The sequence below is a fragment of the Acipenser ruthenus genome, chromosome 3 (assembly GCF_902713425.1).
Source record: "Acipenser ruthenus chromosome 3, fAciRut3.2 maternal haplotype, whole genome shotgun sequence".
Classification (NCBI taxonomy): Eukaryota; Metazoa; Chordata; class Actinopteri; order Acipenseriformes; family Acipenseridae; genus Acipenser; species Acipenser ruthenus.
In genome coordinates this window covers 2,622,708-2,642,425 of record NC_081191.1, presented here as the reverse complement: position 1 = coordinate 2,642,425, position 19,718 = coordinate 2,622,708, and the positions used below count along the sequence as shown (strand labels likewise).

Below are 19,718 nucleotides of genomic sequence, written 5' to 3'. Positions count from 1 at the left end.
CCTTAGCTAAGCGGCTGCCACAGTGTGTTTTGTTGGGGGAAATTATTTGAAATAGTCACAAAACCTTTGGGATTTTTGCGCACATTGTTAGTTCAGTACAAATAGGCCTGTTGTGTCTGGATAAGACGAATACAAATAAGCTGATAACATGTATTTTATGTTTTGTTTTTACATAAATATATATCTTTTTTTTTTATTTAACCAGTAGTATTCAGTAGTGAATTGAGTTACAATGTACATTTTTAAAGAGTTGACTCATTAGCTAGGCTACATGTTAAAATGTTTCAGCCTTGGTTACATCAGTAGAATATAAGAAAGTTTGCTTTTTTTTTGTTTTTTTAATAAAATGTCGGTTTTGTGACATTCCGTGAAATTCGTTGTTTTGTTTTATTGTCATTCGTGAATTTATTTTAAAAATACAGTGTATTTTCCGGGCCCCTATGACTGCTGCCTTAATGCTGTTTCCTATCAGCTGCTTCCTGACTTTTTTTTTTGCACCCAAATAAGACCAGTTTGAAATCGGATTTATTTGTGGACCGTTTTAGAGCCGGCGCAGCTGTTCTGCCGCTTCATCTCATTTTAATATCACAGACTTCATTTACAAATGAGCCCCACCTACAATTTGCACATGCATATAATTAAGGCTTGACACGCCTTAAAATGCATGGCTAATGAGCAGCAGAGCGCATTTTGGCAGCGCTAGTAACACAGCCTTAATTTGCCAAAAGTGTCATGATACACACGGGGCAATTTTAAGGGCGATGTAAACTCAGCGCTATGGCCTTAACGCCATTGCAAACGCTTGATACATGTCCCCCTTTGTAAAAAGTTGTAAAGTCACAAGTTTAGTGTAGCACTTTGCTCTTACTTGGATAGAACAAGATGTCATTTGTTTCCATTTACTCTAAACCTATTAAGCGATACAACTTTGGGTGCAAACACATTGAGATGCCTGATAAAAGACAAACAAAACACTAAGTTCTGTAAATAGAAGCCAAGGTTACTGTCTTCCAAAAACCAGCTGCAACTTAACACAAATGTGACTGTGCACAAACTGAGGCACAGCACAGTAGCTTTCCAGTGCCTACCAGTTAATACCTGAATCGAAACATGACGAGCAGAAACCATGCAGATCATTTACTGGCTAATGAAGTGTAATTTTAGAAAATGTGTGTGTATAAATATCATACACATATACAAGAACTATACCATGGGCTACTAATTGAGATCATGTAATTTGGTATTAACAGCCAAGTATGGAGAGAATTCGCTCTGATGGCAAACATTAAGGTTTTTCTTTTAAAGATAGATTAGGTTTCATGTCAAATTCCTTGCCTCTGCCAGATTCTCCGAATAAATGCAGCACTGTAGCCCTGAATGTAAATGCAATTGGGCAGCCTAGTGATGCATACAGAAAAGGGGGCGCCCTGGCATCTGGGTTGTTTCGCTACATCAGAAATTAACATTCTTGTTTCATGACCCTACAGTACTGCTTTTGCCCCAGGCCTGTCTGCCCACTGCGGGACTGGGGATTGGAGTTTGAATGAACCATGCTTATTAATTGGCTGCCTATCATTTCAACTTTTTAAAATCTAATGGGAGAGCTCGAGAGTTTGCTTCCAGATAAAAGAAGAAAAAAAATGGTGTTTTAAAAGGCTTTGAAGTCTTTCAGATGTAGATAAGATGTTGGTTGATTTTAGATGTAATTGAGAATAGTTCAGTACTGTTCTGTCTACCTCATGGTCTTTCTGTAAACAAGACCTTTCACCTGTTACCTGTGTTTGTTTGTTTATTTATGTATTTATTTATTTATTTTGCAATTTCCAAAGAAGTATTCTAATCAATTCCAAAATGTAGATAAATTGTCTGCCAATGTCACGGTCATGTGTGCAGGTGTCCCACTGCAAGGACAGTGAAACCTTGTGTGTTTTCCCTTTGTTTTGGGTTTCCCTTTTGGTAGTATAGCGGTCAGTGGGGGAGTATGACTGTCAAGCAAACATCAGCATTGACAAGGTGGTGACCTTTTTTTGCACGCAGTGGCTCAACACATTACTGCAGTAGAGTGAAAATTAGGCCTAATTTGGGGTCAGTCAATATATGTAAAGGTTGGACAGCAAACACCTGCCGTAACACTGACAGTAGGCTGTGTGGTTAATAGGACAGTCAGGACTGCACTTCCGCATTCAGCATATAGAGTCTCTCCAGGCTGTTTGAGTACATGCTTCACATTGCATGTGGAGTACATGCTTCACATTGCATTTCAGGGAAGTTGGTAGTACAGCAGTGGAGGCTGTTCTGAATGATCATACTTATCCCTTGTGAGACTGTGTCTTGTGAACTCCCATAATTTGTGTAGTCTTGGAACAGAGGTCAGTGGTCTTTTGAGTTTGTGTTGCATTTTTAGGCTACAAACCACAGTTTACTCTGATAAAAAATAGTTTTTAAAAGTAACAGGATCACTAAAAACAGTATGCTATTGTACCTCCTTTATCCCTTATCCAAAATACGGTCACTAAAGCTCACTGATCAGTAATCCAGATCTCAGTGGCTCGTTATTAACCTTTGTTATCTTGTCTTCTCAGGTATGAGCTGCGGATTCGTTATTTACCAAAAGGGTTTTTAAATCAATTCACTGAAGACAAGCCAACGCTGAACTACTTCTACCAGCAGGTAAGGTCAGATACATACTGCAAGAGCATTCTCTTCATATGCCATGAACAGCACCGGGAGAGATCAACCTTGTATAGTTTAAAGATATGTTTGAAACAGTGACAGCGGGTAAACACTTTGAAGATTAGATTTAACTAACAAATAACTATTTAAAAATATTACAGCTGTGTAACTGCAGTTTTTGATGCTGGAGTTCTCTCCTGCTGAGGATGCATACAGTACCAGAGATATACTGTTGCAGTGTAGATGCATCTGCCATACAGTGTGCATGTATGTCACACTTTACAGTCTTGCATTCTTGTCATGTCAAATGATTTTTTTTTTTGTTTCAAAATATATTTATAAGACATGGCCATTTTGTTGAGAACATCCAAATCTTATGTTAGATAAAAACATAAAAGCAAATTCTTAATTTATACTTGTGTTTCTGAATTATCAGACAAAATATTAATCCGGGTGAACCAAGTTGTAAAGCCAGGTCTGGACACCCCATATTGTACATGCACTGCATGTCTGTCACAGTAATGGTTCTGTGGAAAGGCTTTTCATCAAGTGCCAAGAGATTTGAAGTCAGATGGAATCAGTGTATGAGGTATATATGGCTGTAGGCTTATAGAAATAGGTCAGGGGGTTCCAGTCTACTATATACTCATTTAAACTGCTGGAGGTCTGTTACTAAATGTCATTTTTCAATAGCAAAATGTTATGAGTAATATTGTCTTGAGTCATCTAATGTTTGTACTGTACCTGCGCTTTGTAGAAAAGTGGAACTCACGAAATGAAATGTTTGTGCTGTTTTTCTGCTTGGCTTTGTTGTAACAAGATTGACCTTAAAGGCACAGATACCCGCACTAGCATCTGTAATGGAAATCTTAGCACAATGTGATCTGTTTATGAAAGCTTGGTGTCATATATGAGCACATTGCTGGGACTATAGTCAGCCAACAGGTTTAATGGGTTTTTGTTTGGATCACCTTGTAATACATACAAAAAAAAAAGTTTGTGTTTCTTTCCTGCTCTGCCCTTTATCTTGATTGAGACGTTGTTTATTACAAAAAGTAAAATAAAATAATAATAACATAATTGTGTTCAGATTTTATAATCATCAACTATACTTGGAATTGACACATGCTGTACTATAAACTGAGAGAACGGTGTCACGATTAGGCTGATAGCCTTTTAACATTTTCACATAACATACATTACTACAGCACTACTGCTATAAATAAGATAACCTAGTTATTTCTGACTCATTTGAACTCAAAAGCAAAACTTCACTGCAGCAGTGTGAGGAATAAAAAATAAATAAATAAATAAACCTCCATTAAATAATATGCTTGAAGCCATGTAGGAGGAGGGGTTTATTCCATGATAGCTGAGACCTTTTTATCATTCCCATCTGATATACCGTAGGGGACAGGCTGCAAAATTAGTTCTGGGATTTAAGATCAGTTCCTGTCTTATTAAAAAAAAAATCTCTAACAGTCGGCACAAAAGGAAGCTAATTGACAGTCACGCCAGGGGGTGGAGGATAGCGGATATGAGATGCTGAGCTCCTGTACCACCTGTGCTCCTCCGCTCTGAGGAGTGATAGAAGGGTTCAGAGGCTGTGCTGCCCCAGATCGGAGGAGTGATAGAGGGCTTCAGAGGTTGTCTCCCCCACTCTGAGGAGTAATGGAGGGGTTCAGAGGTTGTGCTCCCCCACTCTGAGGAGTGATAGAGGGCTTCAGAGGTTGTCTCCCCCACTCTGAGGAGTAATGGAGGGGTTCAGAGGTTGTGCTCCCCCACTCTGAGGAATGATAGAGGGGTTCAGAGGTTGTGCTCCCCCACTCTGAGGAGTGATAGAGGGGTTCAGAGGCTGCACTCCCCCACTCTGAGGAGTGATAGAGGGCTTCAGAGGTTGTCTCCCCCACTCTGAGGAGTGATAGAGGGCTTCAGAGGTTGTCTCCCCCACTCTGAGGAGTAATGGAGGGGTTCAAAGGCTGCACTCCCCCACTCTGAGGAGTGATAGAGGGCTTCAGAGGTTGTCTCCCCCACTCTGAGGAGTAATGGAGGGGTTCAGAGACTGTGCTCCCCCACTCTGAGGAGTGATAAAGGGACACCACTGTGAGCCTATTTAATGATATCCTGTTTTACTGCAAAATTAGTAGCAAATCATGAGATGGGCAGTGTAAATCATCCTTTTTCCCAGTAAGACATACAGTCGCAGACAGAAGAATTGGCATCATATACTTATTATACCATAAATCAAGGTAACAGATTAAGGACAAGCATTTAGTAAACTTTAACCACTTTTTAATAAAACAAAAAGCACAATACACAATTTGCCAACAAAAGTATCGGCAGCCCTGCTTTAGTATTTCGTCCACCTTTTGCTTTTATTACGGCTTTCAGACATTTATGATAATTCTTAACCGGTATGTTACACCTTGCTGAACCTCAGCCCATTCTGTCTTCATATTTCCTTCAGCTCAGACAGATTGGATACACAATGCTTGGTTAAAGCTTTTTTCAGATCAGTCCAAAGCATTTCTATTGGATTGAGATCTGGTGATTGTGAAGACCATTCCAGAACTTTTATCTTCGTTTTCTTCAAGAATTCCAGAGTGGATTAGCCCTATGCTTTGGGTGGTTGTCCTGTTGGAAGATAAACTGCCAATCAGCTTATGAGCAGATAGTATCATTGTAGTTTTGTAGAATGTTTTGATACATGGCTGCATTTATTCTATCTTCAATCTCTTGAATGTATCCAGTCCCTGAACTGTTTTAACCTCCATGTCATGATTGAACCACCTTTGAAAGGCTTTCACTTTTTTTTCTCCAAACATACTGTTGGGTATTTGTGGGGAAAAGTTATATTTTAGTCTCATTGGACCAGAGAATTTTTTGCAATAGAGGTAAAGAGGACCCTTGGTCCATTTCACAAGGAATGACCAAGCAGTGATATTTCATCATGCAGAAAATGTTGAAAGTATTTCAATTGTCTTCCTCTGGAAGTCTTTAAGAAGCCTAGCCCAGGCTCTCTGTGACACACACAACAGCAAGGACCTGGCATTTGTATGTAGCTCTGGACTTACTGCACCCTGAATTTCTCTCCAGCAGGGCAGCTTTTCCTTCCACAGTTGAGCTTTCAAGACAAATTTCTGGGCAAAGTCAACCCCAGCAGGACTGAATAATCCTGTAACGCTTCTAATCAACTGTACGGATAGCCTAATTAACTTTAACTTACCACTTACCTGTTGTTTTTTTTGTTTTTTTTTGGGGGGGGGGGAATTTAAAAGTTAATTTAATTGTGCACACGCTGTTTCAGTTTGAATAAACTGAGATTTTTATTGATTTCGCTTCTTGAATCCTCGTAGAGGAACCCTTTAATTCTGTGTCCGGCTGAATTTAGCTTTATGTGGTCAGTGCATGCAGTATATGCTTTGCTTTGCTTGCCAAACCCTTCACAGAAACATCCTCTCAAGAAGCAGCTGCTACTCATTGAAGATGATTCTTTAACTAGTCTTATGATGTTTTTCAGGTCAAAAATGATTACATGTTGGAAACAGCAGATCAAGTAGACCAAGAAGTAGCTTTGAAGTTGGGCTGCCTTGAAATCAGGTAAAGCGGGTGCTTTAAGCTAAGGATTTGTATTTTAAAATGAATAAATAAAGGAATCAAAATGTGCATTACTGTACCACATCATTGAAAGTAAATATAGACCTATGGAAAATAGCAAACTTTGATCTGTGATTTGACAATAAAGTCTTTAGGCTTCTTATCTTTTAGAACACTGGGATCTATCACAAAGCAATAACTCACGTATTAACTCAAGGTTTTACTTTTTTTTATTAGTGTTTGTTTTAAATATTCATGTGTTTGTTGCTGCATTTTTGCAGGAGGTTCTTCAGGGAGATGAGAGGGAATGCTCTGGATAAGAAATCGAACTACGAGCTGTTAGAGTAAGTCATCTACAGTAGGTCTCTTTCTTCAGAATATTACAATGGTGGCTGAAGCTTGCATTCAGTCACCCTATCTCAGCGAGACAGCTGCAATAAATAACAGTGAGATGTTGTAACAGTTGATTTGTGATGTTGTCATAGAGCCCATTGCTTATATACAATGATGTATGTCTGGACATTGAGTATCTACAGATAACTGTTTCTCTGATGTACTTGTTGATTCTTTATCTGTGCCCCTTATAGACTATAGTAGCAAACTTGCAGTGCCTTCTTATGGCCTGTGCTGTGTTGTTGGATTCATTTCTATAAGTCTTCATTAATTGGCTGACACCACAGGCTATTGCATTAATACAGAGGTTGATAAATAATTCTAATTATATCTAAACCACTTGTTGTTGTCATCTCCTAAACAACAGTCCTGTTAAAGGTGCTTGTGTCGAGCCTGTTCATTTTGAGGTAGTGGCAATGGCTGCAGCAGTGCACTATGATTTAGATAACCTAGGGAGACTCGACAGATGCATCATGAAGATGCAGGACAGCAGTGTGGAGTAGTGGTTAGGGCTCTGCACTCTTGACCGGAGGGTCGTGGGTTCAATCCCCAGTGGGGGACACTGCTGCTGTACCCTTGAGCAAGGTACTTTACCTAGATTGCTCCAGTAAAAACCCACCCAACTGTATAAATGGGTAATTGTATGTAAAAATAATGTGTAAAAAATAATGTAATTGAATATAAAAAATAATGTGATATCTTGTAACAATTGTAAGTCGCCCTGGATAAGGGCGTCTGCTAAGAAATAAATAATAATAAATAATAATAATGAAGATCTGTGATAGCGGTGGCTTTAGGGTTAGACCTTTAAAGGAGGTTTTTGCTCATTCATACCCATGAGATTGTTTATGAAATATTGACTTTGAAATTTATATTTATTAAAAAGGCTTCTGTTTCCCAGCCACTGTTTCAGTGCTTAGCCTCAGAAATTGTTGCAGTGCCACACAGGGACACCTAGTGGTAGGGAGTCCACACAACAGAAAAGGATTTCAGCAACTTTGTGCTCAGTTTGATAAAGCTGTGCAGTATAACCACCGTATACTGATTTTTCTGCCATCTTTATGGTCTCCAGGTACCAATATTGGGGTTTGTGCAGGGACCAGTTGTGGCTCATTTGGTAGTATTTAAAGTCACAATTTACATTCCATACAGTACTTTTCATAAAAGGGCAGAAGGGAATTACAGTATATACAGCATTATTAAAAGAGTCATTCTGAAAATTCACCAAATGTATTGGACTATTCAGCCCTTTTGATAAAGACTTAAAGGCACATTTATTACCTTCTGTGAGGCCTCCCCAGTTTGGAAATGTTGAATATTGAAGATGTTTGCTAAGCCTGGAGCCTGGAGGTGTGTCAGATGTGCCTTTATCTCCTCACCCTCGGAAGTGACTTGTGCTGCTCTTCTTTGTCTGTTTTACTGAGAATTCAACAAGAGTATGAAGCCAGAACAATGCACCTGTCTTCTCTGAAGGCAAGGGTTTCCCTTTTTATTTCCCTGCAAGAAAAGGCATTGTCTGACCTGCAATGTCCTGTTTTAAAATCCTGGTTACCAAATTTAGATTCAGCTATTACAGCGCTTGACTGCTGGGTGGCACTGTTATTTGAAAATCCCTGATGACAGAAACTACAGTGGTAGTCCACTACAGTAAGTGGTAGCTACAGTAAGCTAGCCCTGGATCATTGTGTTGTTGAATGGTGTTTTAACTGTATGTCAAATACAATGGCTGTACTTTTATTTTGGAATTCAGCAAAGAACACTTACAGAAGACAGAGGTCGCATTAAAGTATATTATTGTACCTTATTATTAAAAATGTTTTGTTTTATTTTTTGTTGAACTAATTATGAGGTTTCTAGATTTTATGTCAGATTTGTTACTGGCAGATTGTGTTACTGTTTCCATGCCTCTAGGGTATGGAGTATTTCAATCCTGCTGGTGCGCCCCACAGGCAGTGCTCTAGCATTATGTGTAAGGGGGATGTGCTTCTGTAGACGGTGGTTCTTTCTTGCGTTGGTAGGGTTTTTAGATTAAATAATCCTCAATAACAATTAACAGTACAGTTTAAAGTGCAGTGCTGGCTGAACTCTGGCAAGAAACTGAGCTCGACAACCCCAAATTATTTCAATCGTTCTGGTCTGGAGAGATATTTGACAGTTTATTCAAAGACAGCTGCCACTAATTCCTGCAACAAAGATGATGGTGGAAATCTGCTGCAAAGTAGTTTTTTCAGTACAGTCATCACTTTCTGTTCCTTGTGAAACATCAGTTTTTTGTGCAGTCTTAACTGTGAAGTTCCTGCCACACCAGCCCATACTGTGTTTTAGTGCTGCACCTACAAAGCTTTCAACCAGTTTCATGGTAGCCTTGTGTGCGCAGCACCGCTGCCTACTGTGCTCAATTGGTGTCCAAACACTGTTTTTCAAAGCATGCTGTAAACCATATATTTAAAAATAGTGCCTGGAATTTATCTGTTAGCGTCTAATAGCCATTTAATTCTATTGATGTTTAAAACCCTCCCCAAAGAGACTTAAGTGAAGGCAAAGCATTGCAGCAGCTTGTCAGATCTGTTTAGCTTCTTTTCCTTCTGCCAGATCAGGGAAGATCCTTTGTTGCACTCGTCTAAATGAATGAGCGAGCTCCTTTTTGTCTGACCAGAAAATTGCTTCTATTCCTGGAAGTATGATTACTACAAAGCACAGGAGTGAGTGTGTCACCGGTGAACAAATGTGCAGCAGTGTAAAGATTGTCAGAGTATGGTTAAGTTTATTTTGGTTTGCTGCTTCTCAGATTGATTTTGACATTTTAAAAATGATGATCATAAAATGTTATGACCTCAGGCCCAAAGATTGATTTCACATTTATATCATAAACTCTTAAAAGCGTAATCCATCAGTTCAGTCAGTCGAACGATAAATCCTGAAGCAAAATGTGGTGTTTATTTAGTCAAGTAACTTGCCAATAGTGTTATTTCGAAATCTGATGCCTGTGACTGCCTATGTTGCTGCACCTCATTCCAGGTATACTTCATTCTAGATATGTGACCATCATTTTTTTATTATTATTATTATTATTATTATTATTATTATTATTATTATTATTATTATTATTATTATTATTATTATTATTAAGTGTATTAATGTCACACAGCACAAGATAAAAGCAAAGTACATTTTGCTGTGATAACGACAATGTGGGTTGCATCAAAATTAAAATAATGGAGTTTCTTGTGGACTCTGCAGGATGTTCTGCAGCACTTTAAAGTTTGTTAACAAATGTCAAGGCTGTCTTAACCAAACCATATTGTTTTGATCTGCTGCACAGGAAAGATGTTGGCTTGAGAAGATTCTTCCCCAAAAGTTTACTGGAGTCGGTCAAGGTCAGAATAATTATTGAAATAAGTATTTTAGCATTGTCTCTGTAAAAGTGTTTTTTTGTTTGTTTTGTTTTTGTCTGTCACGTTTGTTACAGGTTATGTTTCTGATGCTCTAAAAACGATACTGGGAATTTGATGAGGGAATTAATAATGCCCAGTAGCTTTAACAGTGGTAGCAGCTGAAGGAAGTTTCAATAGTATTATGAAGTGGTCTGGTAAGATCGCATATATAATATAATCATTGCCAAGACAATAACAACATTTTGGATATGGCTTCACCCTGCTGGACCACGTGCATTGAAGCTGTTCTCTGATTGGTCAATTCCCTAATTGTCGCACAACAAATCGCAAAAAATAGTATTCAATTCTATTTAATTTTGTGTTGCCTGTAGTGTGAAAGATACTTCTCAAAAGTATAGGTTCTATTTATTTTGTCGCATCGCTGCACAGTTTCGCTTGTCGCATCCCGTCTACTATACAGGTCATCTTCCGGCATTGATTTCAAGATATTTATTAAACATAACAGCTCAAATAAGCAATTTGGATGGTCATTGCATTACATGAATATCAACATAGGAGAATCCCTACAATCTAATTAAAGGGATGTTCATGAAGGTTCAGAGGTCTCTGTAGAGGTTTGAAGGGTTAACCAGTAAATGGAAATAAAAAGAATAGTATTCTACTAAATGTTTAACCAAAAATGTACTGTCCTTTTGGTGCATTCACATTTGTACTGTAATATATTGATGCATTAGAAATACAAAAGTAAAATGACTATGCTTTAAATATTACTGTAAATCAAGTCTATTTTTATTGAAAATGTGTATGATACCCGTAGTTTTAACAATACACATCATTTCACGTAAGCAAAGATATACACACAGACCAAACTACAGAGCACGCCCTCACAATGCAACCTGTTCTACAGACAGTGATTTTCAGATCTGTGCACACATGTTTGTGTGAGTGAGAGATTCAAGGGAAACAAGTTATTTCAAGTGTTTTGTTATGTTATAGTTTACTGTATGTATATTCACGCTGTTTGTTGCATTTTTTTTTTTTAGGCTAAAACACTACGGAAATTAATCCAACAGACCTTCAGGCAGTTTGCCAACCTCAATGATGAGCAGAGCATTCTCAAATTATTTGAGATTCTATCACCGGTGTACAGATTTGACAAGGAGTGTTTTAAATGTGCTCTTGGGGTACGTACTTTTAAGTTAGGATAACACTTTTTTTTTTTTTTTAATCCTTGAACTGAAAACTGTCAGGAATCGGTATCTTTTTTTTTATCTGTGATTTTAGTGGTGGGGTGTGTGTGTGTTATTGTCTATTTTTGCAGATCATTGCTCAACAGTGACACCTGCTGAGCAAGGGGAACCTGTAGAAATTGAGTTTTTAAAAGTGAAAAGGCAGAATCTGAGAGTGTATCTTAGCCCACGATGAGGAGCCTGCATTGCAGTTCTCCTGGTGTTGTGGTTCCTGATTGTCTGTGCTCTTTATCCAACAGTCAAGCTGGATTATCTCAGTGGAGCTGGCGATTGGACCAGAAGAAGGAATCTGCTACCTTACAGACAAGGGCTCCACTGTACGTATCACTTGTGTGATTTCTTTACACATCTTCATCTGCATTTATTCATTTATTATTATTTATTACTTATTAATTTATTTGGCAGACTCCTTTATCCAAGGAAACTTACAGGTGTTACAGGGCAGTACGGGGTTGCAATGCAAGGTCAATATATCAATACAGTGTAGTTTACAGTTGGTGCAAATTATACCACTACAGCACAATATGAAATAAGATGCAACAAGTTAGGATTCCAACAATGTATATCCACAATGACATGGTAATAGTGCAGGATAGTGCATCAGCTGATGATCCAGTGATTGATGAGCAGATCAGGGAGGTCCAGTGCATAGTAGGAGGGTTAGATCAAGAGATCTACAAGTGCAGTCTGAACAGGGGGCTCTTGAGGGGGTTGCGGAAGGCAGTGAGAGACAGGGCAGTCCTGAAGTTCTCTGGTAGCTGCTTCCACCACAGAGTGGCTAGGGTTTCACCAAAAAGCTTAAGCAATGTTTGAGTATATACAAAAAGAAAATCAAGTTACTGTTTCAAGAGCAGAACAGAGGCCAAGGTAAGGAAACGGTTTGAAACTGTGGAATTAGAAAGTGGACCTTGTGTTTACACAGAGTGGGGAGTGTGTGGAATAGGTTACCAAGCCATGTCGTTGAGGTCTTTGGGATCCTTTTGAAGCGTCGAATGTCCGAGTGTCCTCCCCCATTCATCATTTTTCTTGTGCTTGAACTTGCAATCATTGTGATGCAATTCTGTTTTCCACTCTTTTTTTTTTCTTCTTTTGTCTTTTATTAGCCGACCCACCTGGCTAACTTTAACCAAGTGCAGACTATCCAGTATTCAAACAGCGATGACAAGGATCGGAAAGGAATGCTGCAGCTTAAGGTAGCAGGAGCCCCTGAAGTAAGTGACAGCGAGAACAATGTGGCACGCTGTCTCCCTTCCTGTATGTGTACACAATGCAGTATAAATACATTGCCTTGCTGCACAGTGCTTCAGTTGTTTCATGCTGTTTCTGTACACCAGGTTGAGATACAGTGAGAAAGAGAAGCACTGTGAATCGAGGAACAGCTATGGGAATAGTATTAGTGCATTGTGAAAGGGTTTCATGTCCAGTAAATCCCCCCTTTAGCGGATGTTGAGTCGATTGCAAAAGATTAAATAGTGTCACTTTGTGAGCATTGCCCTATTTATTTCAATTTCTTGTATGGGGTGTGTTACTTTTTTTCTCGTTGTTTTAAAAGCACCCCCTAGAGGCAAGTCAATATTTGTTTGTTTGTTTGTTTGTATTTATTTCTTTCTTTCTTTCTTTCTTTCTTTCTTTCTTTATTTATTTATTTATTTATTTATTAGGGTCTAGCCAGTTTTTTGCTAAACAAATCTTGTACCAGTGAGTTGACTAATTCCTCTTTTTTTAAATCAATTGTTCTGTCCAGAAATATCTGAAGATGAATACAATAGAAAATGGTTATGAAAATGGCCAAATTGAAGCACAGTTTGAAAGCAGCAGCTGATTATGACCTCTGATAATTATTCAGGGTGGACTGCTGAAGTCTTTCATTGCTGTTCATGTACAGTAGTTGTAAGCAGTTTGCACAGGCAGTGCTGTGGATTAGTCCAGCACTCTGGGAAAGGGTTAACCAGCATTGTATTCTGAAGTTCACTGACTAATACACACAACAGTTGACAAGGTGCAGATGTGTGCGGCGATCCTCTCCAGTTGAATGGCTTCATTTTACCTCTGCTGACAGCGCCCCTGACCCTGCCTAGATGAGAAGTCTATGTGTGTGTGTCTGTGTTTGCGTGCAATGCTCTGATGTAATGGGGCAGCTGTGTGATACAGAGCAGTTGCAGTGGAGATAGATAATGCCTCTTTGTTGGCTTGGTGTTTTGCAGCCTCTAACAGTGACAACGCCGTCGCTGAACATCGCAGAAAACATGGCTGACCTGATAGATGGCTACTGCCGGCTGGTAAAAGGAGTCTCCCAGTCCTTCATTATCCGACCACAGAAAGGTATGAAGACACAACCGCATTGCTCCTCACTGTCTGTATTCAAGTTTTTAGCAGCTTGTGTTTTTGTCAGCATTAAAAATGTACTTTGTTTTGTAGAATGTAGGAGAACAAGATTTAGGGGGAGGGGGACGACACAGCAGCATCACTGGCAAACACAACAACCATTAGCACAGATTGAAAACGAGTTGTTTTGATTGTTATTTAGAAAGGCCTTAACAATTAAAACAAACTTTACAATACAGACTAGTACATAAATCAATAATGTGTGTGCAGTTTACAGAAGCAGTCAACTGTATTGCCTCAGTAATTTTACATACTGTGCTCAATGTAGGTGTAATATTTATTGAGAAGGCTATAAGCAATTTCAGACAGAACTGCCCGACAGTTGAGTTTTACTACGGTTCTACATTTTCTGGGTTTTTTATTTTGTTTTTTTTTCTAACGTTATTTTAAAAGCAAGTTGCATCTTCGGGAATTACTAGAAGCTTCCGGTGTGTAAGAGTGCAGCCTGTTATAATCTAATAGACTAGGACACTAGACTTGCTTAGCATTAGTCTGTGATACTGTTGTTTGTGGTGTAATGCATTGCCTTCCGGTGTGTAAGAGTACAGCCTGTTATAATCTAATAGACTAGGACACTAGACTTGCTTAGCATTAGTCTGTGATACTGTTGTTTGTGGTGTAATGCATTGCCTTCCGGTGTGCTAATCAGATTAGGGTGCAGGATTGATACTGGCTCGCTATCTGATGAGAGTCCCAAGCATATAATCCTGTGCCAAGTAGGTTACATTGTACACATGGCCTCAGAACCACATTAGGATCATTTATCTTGAAGGATTTATAGCTGGGATGCTGCTCATTTATATCTTTTGTATTTCTTCTTTTTGTTTTTAACTAATATGTACTGTAGCATATTAAAAAAAAAAATACAAAATAAATATGCAAATGCTAAAACAAAGTATGTCATCTGCCGAAGGAAATGAGTTCCTTCAAAGGGAAGCTGTGTCGAAACTTTGATGCGACCTGACAGTGTGACTTCAGAAGTAACACAGTCTGGGTTAAGATTCAGAATATTTGAATTTTCAATTCCGGTTCCACTCAATTTGTTAGGATTTGGTTGTAATGAGATACTATGTATAGGATTTCTTTCTTTTTAATGGCATACATAGTGTTTTGCCATTCAAACTGAAAGGATTAAGTGCATCTCTTTGTACTGTATTTGAATTTGTGTGGGCACCAAACGGATATGGTAAAAGCATTGCATTCTAAAAAACACAAGTAAAGTTAGGCAGCTATAGATTGGATAAATAACCCTCTTTAAGAAAAATGTGTGTGTGTGTGTGGTCTGCATCACATTTTGTACAGTGCTGTAAAACAGTGTTACATTGTTTCTTACTGGTTCTGATGAACTCCACACATGAGAAAATAGGGGTGTGGAGTTCATTTGGACCCGGAAGAAACCCAGCTACAGGTAATTAACAATATGTCTCTGCTAATGAAACTGTGCTGCTTGTACAAGTGGTCCGATAGATGTTTCAGTTGAATGAATACACTGACACCTTGTTTAGACATGAATACACGAACAAACTGTTTCCCCCTAGACTTACTGAAACCATGTTATCGGAGAGCCGTACCATGACCTACAGGAACATATTCTCAAGGGGGAGAAGTTTTTAGCATAAACAATTTAAATTTTCAGCCTCACTGTGCAGGAAATGATTTAAAAAGCCAGTTGTGTAGCAGTTTGAGCCATTCCAGGTTTTCGTGTGAGCCCTAATTGTAAGTTTCCTGTACAAAAGGTCTGTGGTGTGTCAATTAAGCTCACACTAAAAGCTAGAATGGCTGTGGATAGAGTTTTTTTTTGTTGTTTTAAATCTATAGTAATATTCCTTCTTTTAATACTACTGCTTTTAAAAAACAGTCAATGTTAGCATGCTGTTTCATTTATGCACTTCTGTTTTTGTCTACCTTACAGAGGGAGAGAGAGCCTTGCCATCAATCCCAAAGTAAGTTTGCCATCATTTTTTTAAGCTCGTTGACATCTGTATGTGGAAGCTTTACCATTACAGTACCCCCCCCCCCCCCCCCCCCCAAAGAAAATGCCTGTGTTTTCAGAATTGCATTCTGATTGGTACCCATTTTTTGCATAGTCTTCTTTCCTGCCTTGCATAGATTATGTATACTGGAAATGAGTTTGGCAATCTGTGCCTCTGCACATGCTCAGTTCTACACATCTCTGAATATTCCTTTAAATGTGTCTTTTTAAGGTAACAAAACCATGCATCACACAGGAGTTGTAGTTTTCTTATATTCATTCAGTACCTGTGTATTTTAGCAGTTAAGATATGATGGACCCATATTCACAAAACTTTTAGGAATGTTTTTTCTTTAAAACCCATTTTCATGAATTAAGTGAAGCTTGCAGTTCATGAAACATTGTTTCTGTTTCTGAGAAGGTTTATTAGTTTGTGTTTACAAACATAAAACATTCCTTAAAACTTAGTTAAAAATCTAAACAGGATTACAAAAACATTGAAATCCTGATCAATTTTACATATTTACAAGAGAGATGATGGCTTGATTTTAAATAGTTTTGATAGGAATACTTTCAGTGTTTTCAGAGATACACCCCCTCCCTCTGAGTTTTATGTTGTGTTTATTACTGTGCTCTTTGGAGCACTGCTTTAGTCAAATAAGGTAAAATGGTTAAACGCCAAACCTTTTTTTTTTTTTTTTAAACATCTGGAAAGACTTTCAGACTACAGATAAGATTTCAGGTTCCTTCTAAAAAAAACAACACAAGCTTCTCTCTGCTTTTGGCTGAATTGCGTGGAATTTCTCTGTGTGCTGTAATGTGAATTGGCTTCTTTTAAGAGCTCTTTCCTCCACCCCTAACCAGTTCCTGATGGTTGCACCCATTTATCAAAGTTTTAAACACACCCCTCCCCAAACCACACACTCCCCTCAATGGAACAGTCCAGCTGATTTCTGGAGAATACCCTGGAGTCTGGATAGAAAGAATGAATTCATAGTTGCACTTCCACAGTGGAGAATGTACAGCATTCATCGATTCAAACCTTTGTTTTACAGGCTCGGCAACAACGACAAGCAGGGGGTTCGGACGCGGACTGTCTCGGTCTCAGGTAAGGGAGCTGCAGTCACTAGGTAGATAAGAGGTGGCACACAATGTATGACATTGAAAAGAGAGAAAAAAGCTTTATATGATGTATTTTCTTTTAAATATATCCTGTATTTGTGGGATGTTAAAGTTTTAACAGATTTTTTTTTTAGTATATGAAATGAAGTAAATTTTGAATGACCTTTGGAAAATAAGTTAGAAATTCTAGGACGTTGTGTATCTGCAAAGTTTGACGATGAAGGATTTGAATAAACAGGTGAAAAGTTTTGAGTGATGTTGTTGTCAGAATCTGATGTTCACAATCTGAAGTTCATTCAGTAGGTTTGTGAGACAGGTCATGTAAGATACTTGGCAGACAATTTAGAACATTCATTGTCATTAAAATACAGAAGCATGTTTGGCATCAGAGCAAGTGTTTGTCTTGGGGGGTTTCATTTTCTAACACAAACTAACATGCTTGTTCCAGTTGCTGTTACTATAAATACCACAGCAAATGCCTACGGGCTTCTACCTCATGGTATTTAGTATGTGTGAGGCTAAAAAAAAAACTACATTTTTACAGTATGGCAAAACATAGAGGACTGTCTTCCCTTTACATGCATCTGAAAAATAAAATCACATTTATTTGCTTTTGTGCTGAAATTCTTCTAATCTATGTTTTATTTAAAAATAAAATGCTTACATAGTATAGTAAAGAATTACACTGTTTTACAAAGAGCTTCAACATTCATTTTATTATAGTATATTGATGTGTGACCTTACATATACTAGAGTAACTGTAGACCCAATTGAAACTAATGTTGCAACTGTGTCCCTTTTGTCCCGCGATGAACCAGATGTTACTATCTCCATTTAGGGTTGTGCTATAAACCTGTGTACAGGAAATACTAAATTCAGATGAACCCATTTGATATCACCTCGCTTAATATCATTCCCCGTTTATTATCACAATTTTTCAAAAACCACTCGCCATGCACCATAGGTTCTTTGAGAAATTACCTCTTTTAATATCATCTCACAAACCCGTTTATTGCCATGTTTTGTGCAGCCTGTGAAATGCTGCGTGGGCGGGCTTTACCAAGTAACCACATGATGGAATTAATTTCCAACGCAACTAACAACCAATAATCATCTCCGTTCATAAACTGGCATTTTGTGCAGCCTGTCATATGCTGCATGGGAGGTCTTAACAGGATACAGTTCAGTTACAAAACGCCAATGTCACCAAATTTTTCTTTAACAGTCAATCTTATTCACAAAAAAACTCACCAAGTGCAATGCCTAATTGATAGCTCTCATCAGTCGACAATTCAAGCCTTTTTTTACATAACGACACAAACTGTTTCGTTCCAGTTAATGATACAAAACATATTTGTCCTGTAGTAAACTATAGGCATTTGTTTAAATGTAAAGAATGACTAAATGTACAGTATTTAAACACTGCTCTTGAATTCACTGTTAGTTTTCTTTCTTTTTTTTCTCGCACTCGTCATGTGCTGTCATAGGCAAACATGAAACCCGGTTTATATCATGACCCGCTTTATATCCTGAATTATGCCTGCACAGCAATCGTGATGTAAAGCGGGTTCATTTGTACTCTACATTTCTCTGTTAATACGACTTGTGTAAAAAAACCGTCAGGCTTCTGTATGATTATTCACACAGGTATCCCCCATAATATACGAAGGTGAAGTGTAGTGGTGCAATCAGCAACCTCATTTCTTCAGTGATTATCCCGTACGCATTCATCAACATTAATCGATGCATCATCATTTTATTTTTCAGAGCCAAGAGCAAACATTAGGATTTTTGTCACATTTTTATCATGCTATTTGTTTTTAACAGAAGTCATTTTGAAATATGTTTGTTAATTAACGTTACTGTTAATATTTTATGTCCAAAAGGATTTGCCGTCTACACAAAATCCAATACATTGCCAAACATCGCTTTTCCGTCCTCTTTCCTTTAGGCTACTGCAGAATTGACCAATCTTCATGTCAGATACGTTTTTAAAATAATTGTGTAGCTTTAATTTTTAAATCAGGAAAATGTAAATTGAATATTTTTAACTGATGTAACTTGTCCAGAACAAACCGAAAAGTCTGTATCCTAGCAACGCGCTGATGTTGGCTATCTACCGTACTAGCACTAATATAAGAGCATAACTACATAATCAATGTTTTTTTTTATTTTATTTTTTTTATTTTAAATTTAGTCGACGTCAATTATTTTACCCCGATTTTCACCCCAATTTAGCATGCCCAATTATTATCTGTATCCCCGGCTCACCGCTCGCAACCCCCCCGCCGACTCGGGAAACGGAGGCTGGAACACGCGTCCTCCGAAACGTGCTCCTGCCAAGCCGTCATTTTTCGCACTGCAGATCCACAGCAATGCCACCAGACCTATAGTGCCGGAGGACAACACAGATCTGGCGGCTCCGCTGCAGAGCCACAGGCGCCCTATCGGCCACAGGGGTCGCTGATGCGCGGTGAGCCGTGGATTCCCCTGCCGACCTAAGCCCTCCCTACCCGAGCAGCGCTCAGCCAATTGTGCGCCGCCCCCTAGGAACTCTCGGTCACGGTCAGCTGTGACATAGCCTGGACTCGAACCTGCGATCTCCAGGCTATAGGGCACATCCTGCGAGGAGCGCCTTTACTGGATGCGCCACTCGGGAGCCCCCCATAATCAATGTTTTAATGCAAACTGGCAATTTGAACTGGATTCACCAAAGCTCAGGAAATGTAAGCACAGATAATCAATAATCAATGCATCGATTTAGTTGTTGCATCTATAGCATCCTATTAAAAGTAGCGTTTGTACTAGAGTCTTGGTAAGTTTATACTTGTGTTAATATTTGGGGGAGGGGTAACAAGATATTACAATCTTATAAATGTGCGTGAAGAAGCAATTAACACAGCTAACGACAAATAAAATGTCAGCTAGAAT

At 38.6% G+C, this 19,718-nt stretch overlaps 1 protein-coding gene across 15 annotated transcripts in view; it reads left to right on the top strand.

The window, feature by feature from the left end:
* LOC117435256 (focal adhesion kinase 1) overlaps positions 1-19,718 on the top strand; it is a 182,364-nt gene that overhangs the window by 109,716 nt on the left and 52,930 nt on the right. For all 15 annotated transcript variants that reach the window (XM_059010376.1, XM_059010362.1, XM_059010352.1 and 12 more), the window contains 10 exons: positions 2,583-2,670; positions 6,194-6,273; positions 6,552-6,614; positions 9,986-10,040; positions 11,102-11,242; positions 11,548-11,625; positions 12,412-12,519; positions 13,513-13,630; positions 15,606-15,636; positions 16,721-16,773. In XM_059010376.1, coding sequence (XP_058866359.1) covers positions 2,583-2,670; positions 6,194-6,273; positions 6,552-6,614; positions 9,986-10,040; positions 11,102-11,242; positions 11,548-11,625; positions 12,412-12,519; positions 13,513-13,630; positions 15,606-15,636; positions 16,721-16,773 — 815 coding nt within the window. The remainder of the gene's footprint in view (positions 1-2,582; positions 2,671-6,193; positions 6,274-6,551; positions 6,615-9,985; positions 10,041-11,101; positions 11,243-11,547; positions 11,626-12,411; positions 12,520-13,512; positions 13,631-15,605; positions 15,637-16,720; positions 16,774-19,718) is intronic.